At 45.6% G+C, this 17,197-nt stretch overlaps 1 protein-coding gene and 1 long non-coding RNA gene across 5 annotated transcripts; one reads left to right on the forward strand and one right to left on the reverse strand.

The window, feature by feature from the left end:
• The first annotated feature begins 3,714 nt into the window (after nt 1-3,714).
• On the forward strand, nt 3,715-8,094 carry LOC115324241. 4 transcript variants are annotated; one of them, XR_005715243.2, is made up of 3 exons: nt 3,715-3,807; nt 7,416-7,578; nt 7,933-8,094. It is a non-coding gene; the product is annotated as an uncharacterized LOC115324241 (long non-coding RNA). The 4 variants fall into 4 exon arrangements; XR_005715242.1 differs by lacking the exon at nt 7,933-8,094 and adding an exon at nt 7,780-7,903 and having other exon boundaries at nt 7,416-7,587; XR_003919279.2 differs by lacking the exon at nt 7,933-8,094 and adding an exon at nt 7,780-7,903.
• On the reverse strand, nt 7,358-17,151 carry LOC115324240 (iron-sulfur cluster assembly scaffold protein IscU). Its single transcript, XM_029984755.4, has 5 exons — nt 16,928-17,151; nt 16,563-16,676; nt 9,011-9,121; nt 8,535-8,613; nt 7,358-7,556 (listed from the first exon to the last, which is right to left on the reverse strand). The coding sequence occupies exons 1-5, from the start codon at nt 17,009-17,011 to the stop codon at nt 7,468-7,470; spliced, it is 477 nt and encodes a 158-aa protein (XP_029840615.2). The 5' UTR covers nt 17,012-17,151; the 3' UTR covers nt 7,358-7,467.
• Between the last annotated feature and the right edge of the window lie 46 nt (nt 17,152-17,197).

The following is a 17,197-nucleotide window of genomic DNA, read 5'->3' on the forward strand; positions in this document are numbered from 1 at the left end:
TTATTGTCTTTGTCGTAGTGTTGAAATGTTGTGTTGAATAATGCAGCTACTACCATAGCTGCATTATTCCAGTCCACTCAGTTTGTGCTTTACCATGCTGTATGTCATCGAGTCAAAACAATTGATGGAAGGCATTTGATTCACTTGGCTCATTCTTTGGTCGGGTACACATAAGGATGGGCTTAGTGCTTGGACAGGTAAGCAATGCTAGGAGTGAAGGTAGTCGCGACATACCTAGGCATACGAAACTCGTGGGCCTGACAGTGAATAACAATTGATCCGGATAATTGTTTAATAGCTCGTGTCTCCATTGCCTCTATGATAATTTTGTTTTACTCTAAAATTCTCATTGACTATTAAACACTATATATTCGGGTTTTGAGAGCTGTGTGCATATGCTTCCCATTCGTTCAGGGAGGGCATTTCTTTTTCAAGTGAAGTGCTCCTTACTCGCTCGTGCCGCTCTCATGTGCAGCTCATGCCGAAAGTTCTAAAATGTCCTGATCCAGGGATTTGTTCCGAATAGTGGATTATACTTTGCTTGCTTTTGGCATGTCTATCATGTTTCTGTATGTCCTTTGTTTCTGCAGTGTTAAACAAAAGCTACAGCCTCCTGTTTCTGTGTACACAGAATTGTCGGCGAATTCCCTGTTGGCCAGAATGACAGCTAACATAAAATTAGATATCTAATGATGTTGAAAAAATAATTCATACACTTGGTTCAGGCTTCGGCCCATCTGAGCAGCTTTGACAGAGTACAGGGCTCTTGAACGAAACCATTTTAAACGAATGACATTGCGAAACGAATGGCGTTCCGCAATGAATTGCCGGAATTCATTGCGGAACACAAGTTTGTCTGCTTCTTGCATAGGGGTTGCAATGATGTCAGAACGCCAAACACTTATTGGCTGATTGAAAAAACGAAATAGTGGGTAGACCTCAAAGCATCTTGCTTTGCGATCTACCCACTATGCTTTCAATCAAGGCCAATCACAGCTGGGCGTCATTCTGATGTCACCGCAAACGACATCACCGCAACTCCTGCACAAGCAGCAGACGACTTGCTCTCTGGATACTGCTGGCCGTGGCTCCATTTTGTTACCGATTTTTTCGGCCAGAACAATTAATTACGGTGCAACTGGCCATTTTAAGCCTCGAGTGAGCGGACAAACTAGTGTGAACACGGCCTCAAAGCACACAAAATATAGCATAGCAGTGGCGAATGCCTCCAACATGGATTCGGGCGGGTTCCGGTGAGATTTACTAGCCGGTAGTAGCGTTACATGATGGTTTCGTGCAAAAGCCCTCTACTCTGTCAAAGCTGCTCAGACGGGCCGAAGCCTGAACCAAGTGTATGAATTATTTTTCCATCACCATTAGATATCTAATTTTATGTTAGCTGTCATTCTGGCCAACAGAGAATTCCCCGAGAATTTTGTGTGCACAGAAACAGGAGGCTGTAGCTTTCGTTTAACTTTGAGGCCGTGTTCACACTAGTTTGTCCGCTCCACTGATCTCTATGTCTATTTGCTGGATCGCGTTTGACCACCTCCTCCTATGGACCGGAATGCGGTCACTGGCGGCCATCTTTAGGTAGAGTTATATCATCTCTAGCCATCATAGTAATATGGCGGACAGTGCAATGGCGGCAGGCTGCCATAAAAATAGCCGTAGATCTAGTACACTGTACCGTGGGTGACATTTCGTGCTTGATTGAAGTTCTTCGACGAAGCAGATTCTTGAAACCCGGCGTGAACGGTAGCCTCATCTTTGAGGACCCGGAAAAAGTTCTACGAAAGCGCAGCACCGGCGGAAAGCAGCGCAGCTCGCATCAAAAGCAGGCTCCGTACCGTCGTCTGCTTTCGATGCTTCTTTCGATGCGACTTTCGATACGTGCTGTACTGCTTTTCTCCCGGTGCTGCGATTTCGTGAAACTTTTACCAGGTCCTCAGAAACCGGACTACTGTTCACGCCATGTTTCAAAAACATGTTTCGTCAAATAATTTTAATCAAGCACGCAATATCATCCACGCTATTTTGACCGCAGCCTGCCAACCCACTTGCCAAAACGCTATCTGCCATGGATGGATGATAGCGGCTGCAGCAGCTTACATTGGTTAGAGGTGATATAACTCTACCTAAAGATGGCCGCCAGTGACCGCATTCGCGGAGCGGGCAAACGCAATCCAGCAATTGTCATAGAGATCAGTGGTCCGCTCACTCTAAGTTTAAAATGGCCAGTTGCACCGTAATAATTGTTCTGGCTGAAAAAATCTGTAAAAAAATGGAGCTACGGCCAGCAGTATCCAGAGAGCAAGTCGTCTGCTGCTTGTGCAGGAGTTGCGGTGACGTCGTTTGCAGTGACGTCGGAATGACACCCAGCTCTTATTGGCTTTGATTGAAAGGATAGTGGGTAGATCACGATGCTAGATGCTTTGAGGTCTACCCACTATTTCGTTTTTTCAATCAGCCAATAAGTGTTTGGCGTTCTGACATCATTGCAACCCCTCAAGAAGCAGACGAACTAGCGTTCGGCAATGAATTCCGGCAATCATTAGGAACCAGGACAAGGCGACGCTCGAGCAATGGGTTCGCCGGCGTTGTCTCCGGCAGATACGCCGGCACAATCTAGACAAAAGCTTTGTACCGACTAAGGGTTTGTGGACTGTACTTCGTGTTAGGTGAGGAACCGCTTTGTGATTGGTTAGGACAAGTAAAGCAGACAAAATTACTTGATGCAGTTCCAGTCTTCATTTGTGTAGCCAGCCAAAAAGTTCTAGGGCCCTTCCACTTCACGTGACGATGGAGGACCAGCGAAGCTTATTTTTATGTCTAAAACGAAGTTAAGGATGACTTCCAGGACGACGTCGAGGATGACTTCCAGGACGACCTCGAGGATGACGCCTAGAGGACGACCTCAAGGACGACTTCTAGGATGACGCCCAGAAAACAACTTATAGGATGACCTCAAGGACGACTTCTAGAACAACCTCGAGGACGACATCTAAGACAACCTCAAGGACGACTTGTAGGACGACCTCGAGGATGACGCCTAGAGGACGGCCTCAAGGACAACTTCTAAGACGACATTAAGGACGACTTTTAGGATGACCTCGGGGACGACGCCTAGGACGACCTCAAGGACGACTTCTAGGACGACCTTGAGGACGATGCCTAGAGTTGATAACGAGATCAGGACCTCACTATCTAATAATGCCAAGGATCGCTGGCTCAAGCTGGTTGCCCCCTCTTTTTATTTGCCACGACCATTTCTTTCAACATCCTCGGACGCATTTTTCTTAGATCCTGGCGCATAACAGCTTCGCTGTAAAAATTGGAGGCCCAGCTGCAGTACTGACAAGTTCTGCACAACTCTTTTTTTTGTCAGTCACTGCAAATGATTACATTAGCAGACGACACATTTTTTGCCATCCCACGGCACTCTTGCTAGGCGTTTTAGCATTCAAGTGCCGAGCGACGGCGCTCCATGTGCATTCAAGTGCTGTCCGAGGACGTTAAACTGGAGTCACGCTTACCTATTTTAACCTGTGTTCCATTGGCTGCTCGCCTCCAATTTGTTTTAGCTTCAAACGTGAGTGAGGCAAATGCCAGGGCTATACAGCACTACTACTGCTGCCGCAATAGACCGTTTCCGAAATTCAGTCTGGCCACTTTGATCACTATCATCATCTGTGGTACGAGTGACTAATAAAGGAAGACTTTGAAGATGCTCCTAACTGGATGATGTGAGGCTTGTACATTTGGTGGTTCATACGATGCGACATAGGAACGGAACAAAAGAGCTCTGTAAGCATTCATTGCTAACTCGGATTCAGTAAATCTCTGTTTGGCACACAATCAGCTTTAAAGGGGTACTTCAAGCATATTTTAAATGTACCCATTGTGTTCACAAATAGGCTGAATATAATCCACAATATCTGTATATGACATTTGCAAATTTGTATTTTGGGCCTGATGGTTGTACCTTTTGTTATAAAACGGCCCACTCTGGCAACGCTTGGAGAGGAGCCACAGAGAGCATGTGACATCTGCCGCAATCATGACGTAGATTGTCTGGGGACGAGCAAAGCTGCTGTGAGACTGACGTCAAGAGGATGTCCTAGCCGTTCCAGCCACCAAAGCGGCCGAAGCACGCCAGCGATCGGGCCACCGCAAATAACCCCAAAGCTGCTTTTGTACAAATATGGTGTGATGGGTTAATCTATAATCTTGTAGAGGGACAATAGCGACGTCTGGGACACACAAAAGAGTGTCTCGGGGAGAGGGGAGTTCCTCCTTCCTCTCTTCTTTCGTGGTGGCCGGAGGCAAGAGAGTTATCGTCACTACTTGTCAAGGTTCCTAGATGAGTATTACAAACGAGGTGTTAGCAACATCCACCAGGTGCTCTTTGCTAATCGTTTAATTTGTTTTAAAATTCCTTTTCGTGACTTTTTTAACAAGATAGTGTTGTGTTCGATGTGATACTGCTCCCTTGAACACGAATAAACCAAGAAATAGGTGCCAAAATTTCGTTGTAGTATCCCTTTAAAGGGATACTTCAACGAAATTTGAAATATACCCCTCGTGTTCAAAAATACGTTGAATATGACCCACAATATCCATAAATGGCATTTGCACGTTTGTATTTTGAGCCTGGTGGCTGTATGTTTTGTTATAAACGGCCCACTCTGGCAAGCACTCGGAGAACTGCCAGCGGAGACCACGTGGCATCCAACGCTATCGTGACGTAGTTCATCTCGAGACGAGCAAAGCTACGGCGAGGCTGACGTTGAGAGGATGGCCTAGTTGTTCCAGCTACCGAAGAGGCTGCTTTTGTACGTACTTTGAGTGACTGGTTAATCTTCTATAATCTTGTAGAGGGACAATAGCGACTCTGGGTCACACAAAAGGGATTCTCGGGAAGAGGGGAGTTTCTCCTTTCCCTCTTCTCTCGTCGTGGCCGGAGGCGCGACAGTTACCATCACTACCTCTCAAGGTTCCTAGACTGGTATTACAAACGAGGCGTTAGCGACATCCACCAGGTGCTCTTTGCTAATCGTTTAATTTGTTTTAAAATTCCTTTTCGTCACTCACACAGCGCTGCGAGTGTATTTTTTGTGTGTTTGGATTTTGAATAACTGTCTACTTGTGCGCTGGTTCATAATGATGCCTTACCAACTCGCCCAATCTGCAGTATTAACTGGCTTAGGGTCTTAGCTGAGCTCACTAGTTCACGGCCACTCAAGCGACCAAGGACGTCATGAAGGAGATTATTTTTTGCTTGTTTTTGTCATTTTAATTTGCCTATATCTTTTAAAAGGAAGTGAAATTGGAGGAAAGTTTCAGGGCAAGGACTTTTTTACTGGTTTTTAATTTGCACCGAACGTGAGCACACTGAACGTAGTAACTTAAAAAACTTTTCTCGAATTTCGCTTTATTTTAAAAGTTACAGGCAAATTAAAATGACAAAATCATCCAAAAAATAACCTCCTTCATGACGTCCTTGGTTGCTTGAGTGGCCATGAACTAGCTAGAGGAGGGGTAGTGAGCTTAGCGAGCGGTCACGGCTGCCGCACTCCATGTCAACGGCTCGAGAGCGTGCCACTAAAGCAGGTTCTGGCTAGGCTGTATGAAGCGGGCAGCCAGGGCGGCTCACATTCCATTTGCTGCGCGATTAAACATCGATTCAGCATGACACTTCATTGGCCACAAACGACAGCAAACAGTGACTTCGCACTGCCATACCGCCAAAAGGCCAAACCGCAAGCAAAAGCTGCTCGCCGAAGGCCTTGGGAACGCTTGGAACTAGTCGGATCCTTCAGTCCATACGACTGCAGCGCCGCCGCGTACATCCGGGACCTTTCTACGCTCGACGCTCGTGTGTGCCTTATCCCACACCTTTCTAGTATACGCCGCCTTTTTTCACCGCTTGGTGGCGGGTGTGTCGACAGGTCACTTCTTGTTTTTGTACTTTCTAGGCTGCGTTTGTTTCTTTTCTGATCTATAATAGAGAACAAAAAGTACTTTTATAAACAATTAAAATGGTTCGCGCCACTTATATTTTGTATTTCGACTAAACCCGTTTCCACCTCAAGAAAAAGCAAGTTTTGCGCATTGTTCATACGCGGCGCGAAGTAGTTCTTACGAGATTTGGTTGTCGGAGGAAAAAGCGATGCTTTTGGTGTTTGGAATGTGTACGCCTTGATAAACTAGCATATATCTTATCTAATATTCACCTACATATGTCTTAATTATCAACATAAAGGGGAAAATTGGTAATGCTCCGCGTGGAACCGGACTTTTTTTAGTATGGTTCTTAAGGTCAAAATGGGTATAGATAAAAAGAAGCTTTTAGCGGCCCTGACCAGTAGCAAGACCTGGACAAAATAAGTCATATATCATGCGCTTTTGGCACCGCGGGTCGCCCCCGTAGGTGGAGGAGGTTTCCGCGCCGTCCGGCCAAAATATGATACACCGATATTTAGTTACTTTCTCCGTGCCCTCTGGCTTGCCCAAACCCCGAGGGACGTGGAAACCGCAAAAAAGGTATGACGCTTAAATATGATTGCAGGGCCGCCTACCGCAAAAAGTTTGAAAAATATATTCGAAAAATACCAAATTTTTTTGTGCTTTATAAATTTAGTATGCAATACAAAGGCCAAAAACAAATGCCAAAATATTCATTATATGAGAAATCTTTGAATAAACTGCAAAAGAAAAAGGAATTAAAGTTCCGCTTCACTGAATTACCGCAGACAGTTCACGTCACCTTGCACATGGACGTTCAGGCCGGGCGTAGCAGTACTGCAGACAGTTCACATCACCTTGCACGCAAAGTGAATGCAAAATGTGGAGGGGCTGGGGGGGGCTTTTCTGCGTTGATTCCAGTCCAATGATGGCACGATGTCCTCGTCGAAATCGTCCGAGCTAAAATACAATAACTCAGCTGCATCGTTCTCGCTGTTCGATGAAAGATTCATTTCCTCGTCTTCTGAATCTGAAGAGACGTCACAATATCTTCGTTTTTGCCCCAATTTTGAGGCAAGATCGCCACTACGAACGCAGCGACCAGAAGTTGATGCTGCCATTTTTAAATCCCCTGTTGTTGGTGCTGGAATAATTTTCTGCCAAATTCAGAAATTCACTAGATTTTTATTTTCCTTGAAGCGCCATCTATCCACAGCAAAGGTCACTAGAAACACGTGGACTAGCCCAGTTAGTTTATGGTAGCATATTGGAGCCCGAATCAATGTGGACGAGCCCAGCTCGTCTTCGGGAGGAGCGGTACAAACAGTGTGGACGAACCCAGGTCGTCCATGGTAGGGAAAGGGTTAAGTAACATAGGGTGTGCATATTGTAAGCCTTTTGTTTCTCCTTTCTAAGGAACAACTTTATTCTCTCCCATTCTTTTACAGGGTCCGCTACAGCAAAGCAGTATGCACACATCCGGAAGATCAGGCTTGGCGGTCAACCATTGCCGCCTCCTGGCTGAGCCTGCTGCATCTTCTTTTTCTTGTAATCGTTCAGCGCTGCTTTGATGGCGTCCTCAGCAAGCACTGTAAATTGAGAATACATCTGGTGAGATAAGTGAGCCGTATTTGTCATAACCCTTCGGTGAGTTTCACACTTAAACCCACCCTTTTCCCACTTTCCTGGTGGATGCAGACGAGTTAAGCTAGATCTTGAAACCCCTATAATGAGCTTCTTCAAACGTTGCCTTAGTGTTCATTCTGAACCGAGTCCACTGAATATTATACAAAAGAGGTGTCTTCTTTTCAGTTGATCAGAATAAAGAGAAAAGGAACGATTTCCAGCTCTTCTACAAGGTGTTTTGTTCACATTGAACCCATCCTTACCATTCACATAGTTCTATGAATGGCAATAAATATGCTTAGTCAAGCCATCGAGCTTTTTATTTTTTCGTGCTTTCAGAATTATTCACGGGTCAAGCTTTGACCAACCGACGTGGTGTCGGTTGCACTGTCTGCTCTCAGGTCAGCAAATGGAGCATACACATTTCACATGACAGTTTCTTGGGCCTATGTGACAGCCAATATAGTTGCATGCCCTGGTCTGTGACATCATCTGGAGATCACGGACGAAACCATTAAGCAGAAATAACTCGGAACAGTGCCATAGGCACTGTTCCGAGTTAAAAATAAATGCAACTAATAATGGCAAAGAAAAATCTCATCATGTGAATACACCACCGGGCTATGTTTGGCACACCCTTACTGGGCCCTTGTCTTGCCGACAAAGCCGTCTTTTACAGCCCCCGAGAATTCAAGAGTGACTCAACCTGAACAGTTCAAATTCAGGGCAGTGAAACAATGATCAGTTCTCAGGATTTATTTGTAGATTCTGACAAATTATGAAGACTAACTGTATCACTGCATCAACTGCATTAGTATATGTTCTAAAATGTCCTTCAGACAGAGGTGGCTATTGTTGGACGAGGTCTTCGACGCTCCTCCCTACGGCAGAGAGGAATGAAACTTGGCACCGGTGTCCATAGCTTCAAGTGTTTGACTCACTTGAGCAGTGCAGCTTGACAGGAGGAAGGCTCAGCTCTTTTGCAATGTCTGTGTTCTTTATGGTCATGGCCTCATTCACCTGCATGCAAGAGTTAGGTGTGGCTGCAGTGCACGGGTCAGCGGGTCCAGGAAAAGCACAGGACAAAGCCACAGACCTCGAAATGAATCGAGATTAACAGCAGTGTCTCAAAAACAACCCAATTTATTGCGCAAGCACTGCTTACGAAATATTGTATAGAGGACAAAGGGACGCGCACGATAAATACTTGCAAGTTAACGACCATGTGCCGAGTCGCCCAGTGTCGCTAATTTCAAGCCTCTGGGCTTCGTACCAGAAGGAGGTAGACAGCCTTGGGAGTACCTTACAAGCTCAAACAAATGAATATGCTGGATTTGAGAATGGGCGCACTATAGGGCCTTGCCAATCTGCTTTACAAACAAAAAAAAAATTCAAAAAATTTCAGAAAACAGCTTACATTCTTGCCCTTGATCCATTCTGTGGCGAGAGAGCTAGATGCAATTGCAGAGCCACAGCCGAAAGTCTTGAACTTTGCGTCCACAATCTTTCCGTACTCGTCCACTTTAATCTGGAAGTGGAATAGCAGCATGATGTCCCAGTATTTCACTACCTTTCGTCTTCAGAATGAAAAGAGGGAGGTAGACACTCCTTAAAGCAGGAGTCTCAAACTCATTTGGGTGTGTGGGCCAGATAGTCTACCCCTGAAATGGCAAAGGGTGATGCAGGGCCGAGAAAAGGAAACCAACTACTAATTATGCCTCCATAAAAGAGAGCGCACATTTAAACAGCAGTGGTTTTTACATTGCAAAGTAGCCGAATCTCACAGTGGCACATTTAAGATTTGCTAGAGAAGGGACCTTGTGCTCTCTGCTTTTCAATAACTCGCCGTTTTGACATTGACATCTCTAGCCTTGATTTCTTTGTACCTACTTGGCCTCGGGGGTCTAAAATGACATCACACCGACAACGTGCTTGCATTTTTCAACAGAACAAGTGAGCAAGAACACTGTCGTTGCCATGTCACTCAATTCTCATAAATTAATTAAATTCAACATGCAAAAAAAAAAAAAAAAAAAACTTCACACAGCGGTTTTTGCTTGCCTGACCATTTTTGTAGTAGCGTTATAAGGCAATTCTAGTGCTTTACTGGTATTTTTCAACTGCTAGAAACCTGAATTACTAGCTTTATCTTTGAAAGTTGCTGCTACCGAGCAACGGTTTTTGCAGCAGAGGTGCACCATTCAGCCCACGCTCGTAGCTTAGTAGTGGGATTGACATACAAGCGATTAACATGAAAAGGAACCGAGAAGCAAAAATTAAGACGAAACAATACAGAGTCAAAATGAAAACGAAATAGAATATGTGAGCACGTCGTAAGGGCAGAGCTACTTTTCAAGTGTAAATGAACCGACGACATGAGACCATTATCGACGATGACGTAATAGCACTGGGGATGGGAAAGGGGGTTCAAAGTCACTCGAAGGCTGCGTTCCAGTGAATTGCAGGCAGCATATGTGAGACTCCTGCATTAAAGCATTCGCGACTCCAGCAAACTATAGGGGGAGCGCTCTTCAGGCAAAATGGCGAACGAAAAAAGGTTGTTTTCGTCGTTCAGCACGCGGACCACCAAAACATCTTGCACTGCAGCTTAAAATTGGTATTACATATTAAAGCAAAGCGATTTTTCGATGGTAGAAACTTTCTCCTAGTCAGTGCGTAGGAATGACGTGCCGGAAGCATAAAAATAATTACTGGAAACAATGTTTCTATCTGTCTACGAGATTCAAGCGGCGATAGAAAACAACAGAGTCTAAACAACCTACTCTCCTGAGCTTCTCGGCATTGCTGCTACGCAGTGTCAGTTTTGCATGAGTCGCCAATACTCAGGTGGTTTTTGACTTTGCCTTTATTTTGCTCCAACCTTTCTCTTGGCGTCGCGGAGGTGAAAACACGACAACTTATCCGCGCACGCACCCTGCTTACGTAAAACAAGCCCAAGAATTAGCAGTTCCAAGGAGTAACACTTTAGTAGGAAGGTGCCTGACGGCATTCTATCAAGCAGGAATGTAACCTTGACCGTTGTTCACATGGCGTATTAACCGAACAAGTAGTATTGATGTCAACTCGACCCAAGGTTCTCTTCAAACCCTCCGTTTAAGATAGAACTGGGATGCATATGCTCATGATAAGACAAAGTGAAAACAAAAATTGCTTTAGTGTATGTCTAAGTGTTCCTCAGATAAGGTTTCCTGTCAACCATATTCACCAGGCGCGACTAACTAGCGCCGTTTTAGGGTTAGTAGCATGACTAAGTAGTTGCGAGCTAAACGAGAAATCTGCGACTAACGAGCAATTATGTTCTGCGGTATTCATGAGCGCGAAGCGGGCGGGTGACTATCTAGTCCAGGGGTGGCCAAACCGCGGCTCGCGAGCCACATGCGGCTCTCTGCTGGTCACGGTGCGGCTCGCGGATCCCTCGTAAGGGACCCCCCCCCCCCCCCCCCCCCCTTTTTCGCGTTTCCCCAGGAAAACGGAAAATATTCCAGAATAAAGACCAGCTTTCGGTTTGGCAGACTTGTGCCCCCAGACGTACAGTGGAACCGCTTTTCACTCGTATGTTTCCACAGATCTTGTTTCTTTCACTGTTCGGGAGAGTTTGCCGGACCCTAGGGGGAAAGGCATTAAGGACAGGGACTGTCAAAACAGGCTTGCACGGCTTGGGTTCAAGGAAATGTTTTGTCTCGCGGCCTTTGCCCCTCGCCGGTGATATTTGTCCGCTTTAGGTAACGGATGTTCCCTCTATATCGTTTCTTGTTGAAGGTTGCGGAAGTCTGGGTTGACCCCATTCATAGCTTCCACTAGTCACAAACCTTATGTTCAAGTTCACAAAGGAAGAGGAACATTCTCATTGTTAGTTTTACCGACTTGCAGTTGTAACCCGAAAGCTGCTTTTTTATGCTTTCGGGGGGGGGGGGGGGGATAACCAGGTACCGGTGTTTGTTTTGCCCCCCCCTCCCCCCCTTTCTGTGGGCGGCTCTTAGAAGTTTCGGGGGCTTTCTTTGCGGCTCTTACGCCGGGTCAGCCTGGCCACCCCTGATCTAGTCAGAACTAACAAGCGGAAGTGACGTAAAAAGATAGGTCACGCATATGCACACTTAAATGCCACTGTGTAAATGGGTATTTTTTCGTATAAAAACTAAACTTTAAATATTTATCAGGAAAAAAAGTTACAATGAGAGACATATTGTCCGAGACAGAGTTTTACAAAGAAAAATTTAAAAACAACGCCAGGGAGAAACACGGAAGCTGCATTGTCAGCGACAAACAAATATGGAAGCGCCCGTAAATGAGTTTTTTTGCACCGTCCACCGCCCTGCTGAGGTCGCTTTAGCAATATCTCTGGCCGTTGAACGTGGCTATTTACACAATATTTGCTCCTCCGATTCTTTCTAGATATGTCCCCCAGCGTTCCGAGACAGTAAGTGCTTCGTTATAGTGCTGGCAAACAGAGGTGATACGAGTCGGCCATGGCGCTGAGCCGCTAGTCACTCGCTAAACTAGCCCTACCCTATGACTAAGATTTGTTTGTCGACTTCTTAGTCGCACAAGGCGACTAGGCCCTAAACACGACTGGTGAATACCAACCGCTCACTTAGCGGCGACTATCGCTTGCCACGGGATCATTTTAGCCGATGACGTCGCTAGTCAGTGGTTAAACAGGCGCTCCTCGCGCCTGGTGAATATGGGTGATTGTCACTTTGCATAGATAAGCAAGGCTATGTCTAAAATTTACTGATACAAAAAGTTAAAGAGAGAAACCAGTGTAGTCCTGACAAAATCCACTGTGCTTATTGTTGGGCGGAGGGGTTCTGAGTGTTAATAGAAGCTTGCTTTCAATCGTTCATGTATAGACGTTTGCAAGTATGGCCTCTGGGCGCCGACATTTTGCTGCTGGTGCGGGTAGATTGTCCGATTGTCAAGCACTGCTGAGGCCATGGACACAGCTCAGCAAGGCTTGATAATCAGACAATCTACCCACCAGCAGCAAGGTGATGGCACCCAGTGGCCATACTTGCAAACAGACGTCTACAGACCGTAGACTTTCCGGCGTTTATTTCCAAGAAAAATCGGGGGATTTTTTCAGTGTTTATTTATTATTCAAATTTCTGTGTATTTCGGCAATTCGTTTTATACAGACAGAAGAAAAACTAATTGTCGATAAAGAAAAAAATAAGAAACACAGGGTTTCTCCTAAAAAATTCAGTTTTTTCCCACCGCAAAAATAAACTATGCATCGCCGAACACTCATCCCCGCCCAAATGTAGCACTAGAGGTCCGAACCAGGTGCCAAAGTTTCAGCACTAACCATTAACTTATTTAGAAGTTATATATGATCTTCTAAAATTTGCAACAAAAATTAGGGCACCTTTTGCCCGTTTTCGGTACCTGATACATAGAGCTCCACATATTCGAAAGCTCTATGGGCCGCCATTTTCCCACTGAAAATTAAAAAAAACAAAAATGACCTATAACTTCTGAATAAGCTAACAGTTAGTGCCAAAACTTTGGCATCTGGTCGGACCTCTAGCACATTTGGGTGGACAATGAGCATTCGGAGAAACATTGTTTATTTTTGCAGTAAAAAAAAACAAAAAAACTGTACATGTTTTGGGGGGACAACCTATTGGGCAGGAGATCAAACTATAGGGGGCGCTCTGACCCATTTGTTTCCCCACACCTCGGTGTTTACTCAACACGAGGCCGGCGCACATGCCCACAGGCCTTATGGGCATGTCCATGTCATCATCTACAATAGATGATGACATGGACAATGTAAGATGTCCATGTCGATTGTGAGTATTTTTTACAATGTAAAAAATACTAACAATCGACGAAGCGACGTTAAGTGCCGGATCTATCCCGAAAGCAGTCGTCAAAGAATGAAAGCTTGACCCACTTCGGCTTTTGTGCTGAGCTGGGCACCGTGCATGCTGCATTGTCCATGCAGGCCGGAGTGGTACCCAAAAAGAGCCCCTCCTCCCCTTCACCGGAGAACACGAACACTGACGCCGCGTTCAGCTATGTCGGCCGAGCGCCGAGTCATTGTATTTGTTGTCCCTATCCGTGTAGTTCTAAAGTTAACCGCTTGGGGCGTCACGGTCTGTCCTTCTCCCCAATAGTAAATTGAAGGGGCGATGCATCAATTTTTGCACTTTGCGCAAATACCACTTAAAACGGATCCCATACGTTAATGACCCATGAAACACGCGTTCGTTTTTCACCCCACGCAATAGAAGTTCCAGAAAAAAAAAATTAAAGAAAAGCTAGCACCGTTCACCCCCTCAACTCGCAGCCAGAAGCGGCCACGTCATCTGGAGCCGATTATATGCCGCCAATGTTGATCACAGCCACGCGCTGGGGTTGGCAAAGCACAGGACACGCGGTGAGTTCCAGACATTGATATGGCTCGGCTATTGTTGTCGTTGCAGCGATTGTACACGGGCCACTACCCGAATGCATGTCGAGGAATCGATTGTCACGAGCCCAGATCGAATGCGTATGCAGTCTTCGCGTCCACTGTGTGAGCAGTATTTGAATATCGTTACCACAAAGCTCGATGACGCATTCCCGGGGATCGTACTGTTGCCATTGTCCCCACAGCTCAATCGTCAAATTTCGCAAAGGAGCAAAAGGCAGCTTTGGAAGGAGAGACTGAAAGAAAAGCTCCGCTTTCATCCTTTGAATTCCGCTGCGACGAAGACGCTTCTTGGTCAGTGGTGTTGCGTTCGAGTATTCTTGGGTTTCACTAGTGCGAGGAAGCTGGTGTAAAGTAAGAAACATTCCTACCCAATGTCGTTGCACAGCCCCTTTAAGATTTATTTTTCAATTTATATACACCTTTTCGCGATTTCACGCTTATCATAACGCGGCAATACTTGCAAACGACGGATGAGTTTGAACACAAGCAAGGTCGGAGGATTTTTTAAAGGGACACTGACAGGGTATTTTTGCTCGCCCAGGTTTTTAGCTGTATGTGACACATGAGAGCCCAACTACCCAGAACAGAATTTGCGGCTCGAAATTCGGTTTCTTTTCGCCCGAAAACCGCCGATCGAGAAGTGGCCGGTTTGAGTTGCGCTCACTCTCTTTTCCGTGGTCACGGGCTGTTTTCTAAGGTTTCAACGCGACCACCAAATTTAATCAAAGTCATAGGTCATTGAAGGCACACAGTCCATACTAAAAATAGAAAAAATATGCAACCGATTTTTTGTGGCTTCCAAAAAGCTGCAAATACGTTGATTGAAAAAAAAAAGGTTGCACAAACAACCGGAAGCATTCTGTGCGTTCACTGAATAATTCTCAACATGGCGTCGTTTCGAGGGAACTCGTGGGTGGCAGTGGACGACGGGCGTGAGACCTACTTCAGAACTGTTGTTTACGGTACCGGTGAATTCTATCGAAAGAGAAATTTTGAACCCACCAAAAAATTGATATTCATCCCGTACGACACGGCCGACCAGCAAGCCGATTGCAAGAAGACGTCGCCGAGCCGTCGTCCCTTCTCGCGGCTGAAGACATCGCTCGCTCAAACGTCAAGCACGAGGTGCGTACGTCGAGTTGAATACGCACGCATACAGTTTCTTTACTTGGTGCGAATGTGGCAAATGCGTGGTGCTGCCCGACTTCAAGCCGGGAGTGCATGTACTGGAGGGAAATCGGCAGCAAGCTTTCTGACATACAGTTGACCGCTGCCGCTGTCGACCCGGCAGCGGTTCAAGCCGGGGTGCATTGCTACGATTGAAAGAGTTCTTTCAGTAGCTCAGTGGAATGACGTTTGCTTCGCACGCAGTGGGCACGGGTTTAATCCCCAGTGTGGGTGTACCAATTTTTTTTTCAAACATTTTGCGATGTTTACATTTTTTTTTTTTTTTTTTTCACAATTATTACTGAAAAAAACAATTGTTGTGGGCGATACGTCGCTGAACGAAATGGTATGGGATTCCATTTTTGACACTTCTGCCGCACAATGCCACTTTCAGATGTGAGGCAGCTCTTCACGCAACATCTTGGGAATATTCTTTTCGGAGCCGATCACGGGAATTCCTTAAGGGCACTCACTACTAATTGCCAACACTTAAATGTACAAAACAACTCATCTTGAAGTACACAACAGCGAGCGGAACATAAGTGCAAAGGAATCGCACAGCGAACGGATCCCAAACGCATTTCGTCTGCTGCACCTAAAAAAAAAAAAAAAACTCGCACAGTTGGGTGTAGGCACGTGACTTCCGCCACTTACTCTTTCCTCTCCACATCTCCGTGCAGTGCGTGGGTTTCGGTTTCAGTGTCGAGCAGTTGCATTTTTTGGCTGTATTAAAAAAGATATGCGACTCTGTAGCAAAATATTAATTGGGTAGTATTCCGACACCATAATGAATTGCCTGGCAAAAAATGAAAAAATATATTTTTTTGGAGGGTGTCAGTGTCCCTTTAATGTCACCTTACATTCCTTGTACCCTGCTACCCTTCTGCTTCGTGTAACAACTTAATTGTTCTAAAAAAAAAAAAAAGTTTCCGCAGCGAGGAAGGTTTTTGCTTCTCTCGCAAGATTCAACCGATAACGACTGCCAGTGTAGTTTCGAATACTGTCATCCAGTTTGGACTGGAATAGAACTAAGAAATTGTGAACATTTGTGGCGACCGACTAACTAGAGTTTGACCACCAGGGTCAGCTATTCACTTGTTCGGGACTAGCAGGGTGCTTGATCCTCGGGGAGAGGCAACAGAGCACTCTGAAATAGGTCTTACGCCATGACATGACGATGCAAAGTTAAGAGTGCTCGTGCATGGCTTCCATCGGCACACGGAAAGAAAGCACGCGAGGTCGTTCTGGCGCTCTCAATTCTGAGCATGACTTGATTAGAAGTCGCGCCAGCGAAATCCACCGCCAGATGCGCGAGTACAATATTAATATAAAAAGAAAAAAGAAAAAAAATCCGAGTACGCACCTGGAGTTTCATGACGTCGCCGCAGGCCGGAGCTCCGACAAGACCAGTTCCAACATTTTCGTCGTTTTTATTTAACGAACCGACGTTACGAGGATTCTCGTAATGGTCAATCACCTGAGAGAGAGAGTTCGCAATAGGCATTCAGGCGATCAGGAGCGCAAGACATCAACGTAATTAAACTTGAGGAAGAAAACGCGAAAGGACAGACAACCACAAACCGTCCTTTCTCGTTTTCTTCCTCCAGTTAAATTATCGCTACCAACCCGCTCGTTCTGTCCTTACGTCAACGTACGTTTTTGAGAAATCGATATGCATCGGAACTGCGTAGTGGGGAGACAAGCAAGTATCCGACAGCGAAAACTTGCCTTTTCGTGGTAGTTTGCCGAGCTGACAGCAAGTAAAGTTTTTCTCGCAGGCGACAGAGACCTATGAATTGTCCTCAGCAGCATGTTTGATGAGATAGGCTTGCAAATTTTCCTTAATTTTTAGCAATTCCGGAAGAAAAACCAAGCTTCCGAACACTCAGCCGACGGTCGAATACAGTCTGCGGTCGTGTGCAAAACTACTGTCGATAACTCTCGTGTTGCGACTCAAATGCAACATGTTTTTAGGTAAATTATTTTAAAGAATTACAC

Source organism: Ixodes scapularis, unplaced genomic scaffold, assembly GCF_016920785.2.
Source record: "Ixodes scapularis isolate PalLabHiFi unplaced genomic scaffold, ASM1692078v2 PGA_scaffold2__306_contigs__length_199485367, whole genome shotgun sequence".
In the NCBI taxonomy this organism is placed as follows: domain Eukaryota; kingdom Metazoa; phylum Arthropoda; class Arachnida; order Ixodida; family Ixodidae; genus Ixodes; species Ixodes scapularis.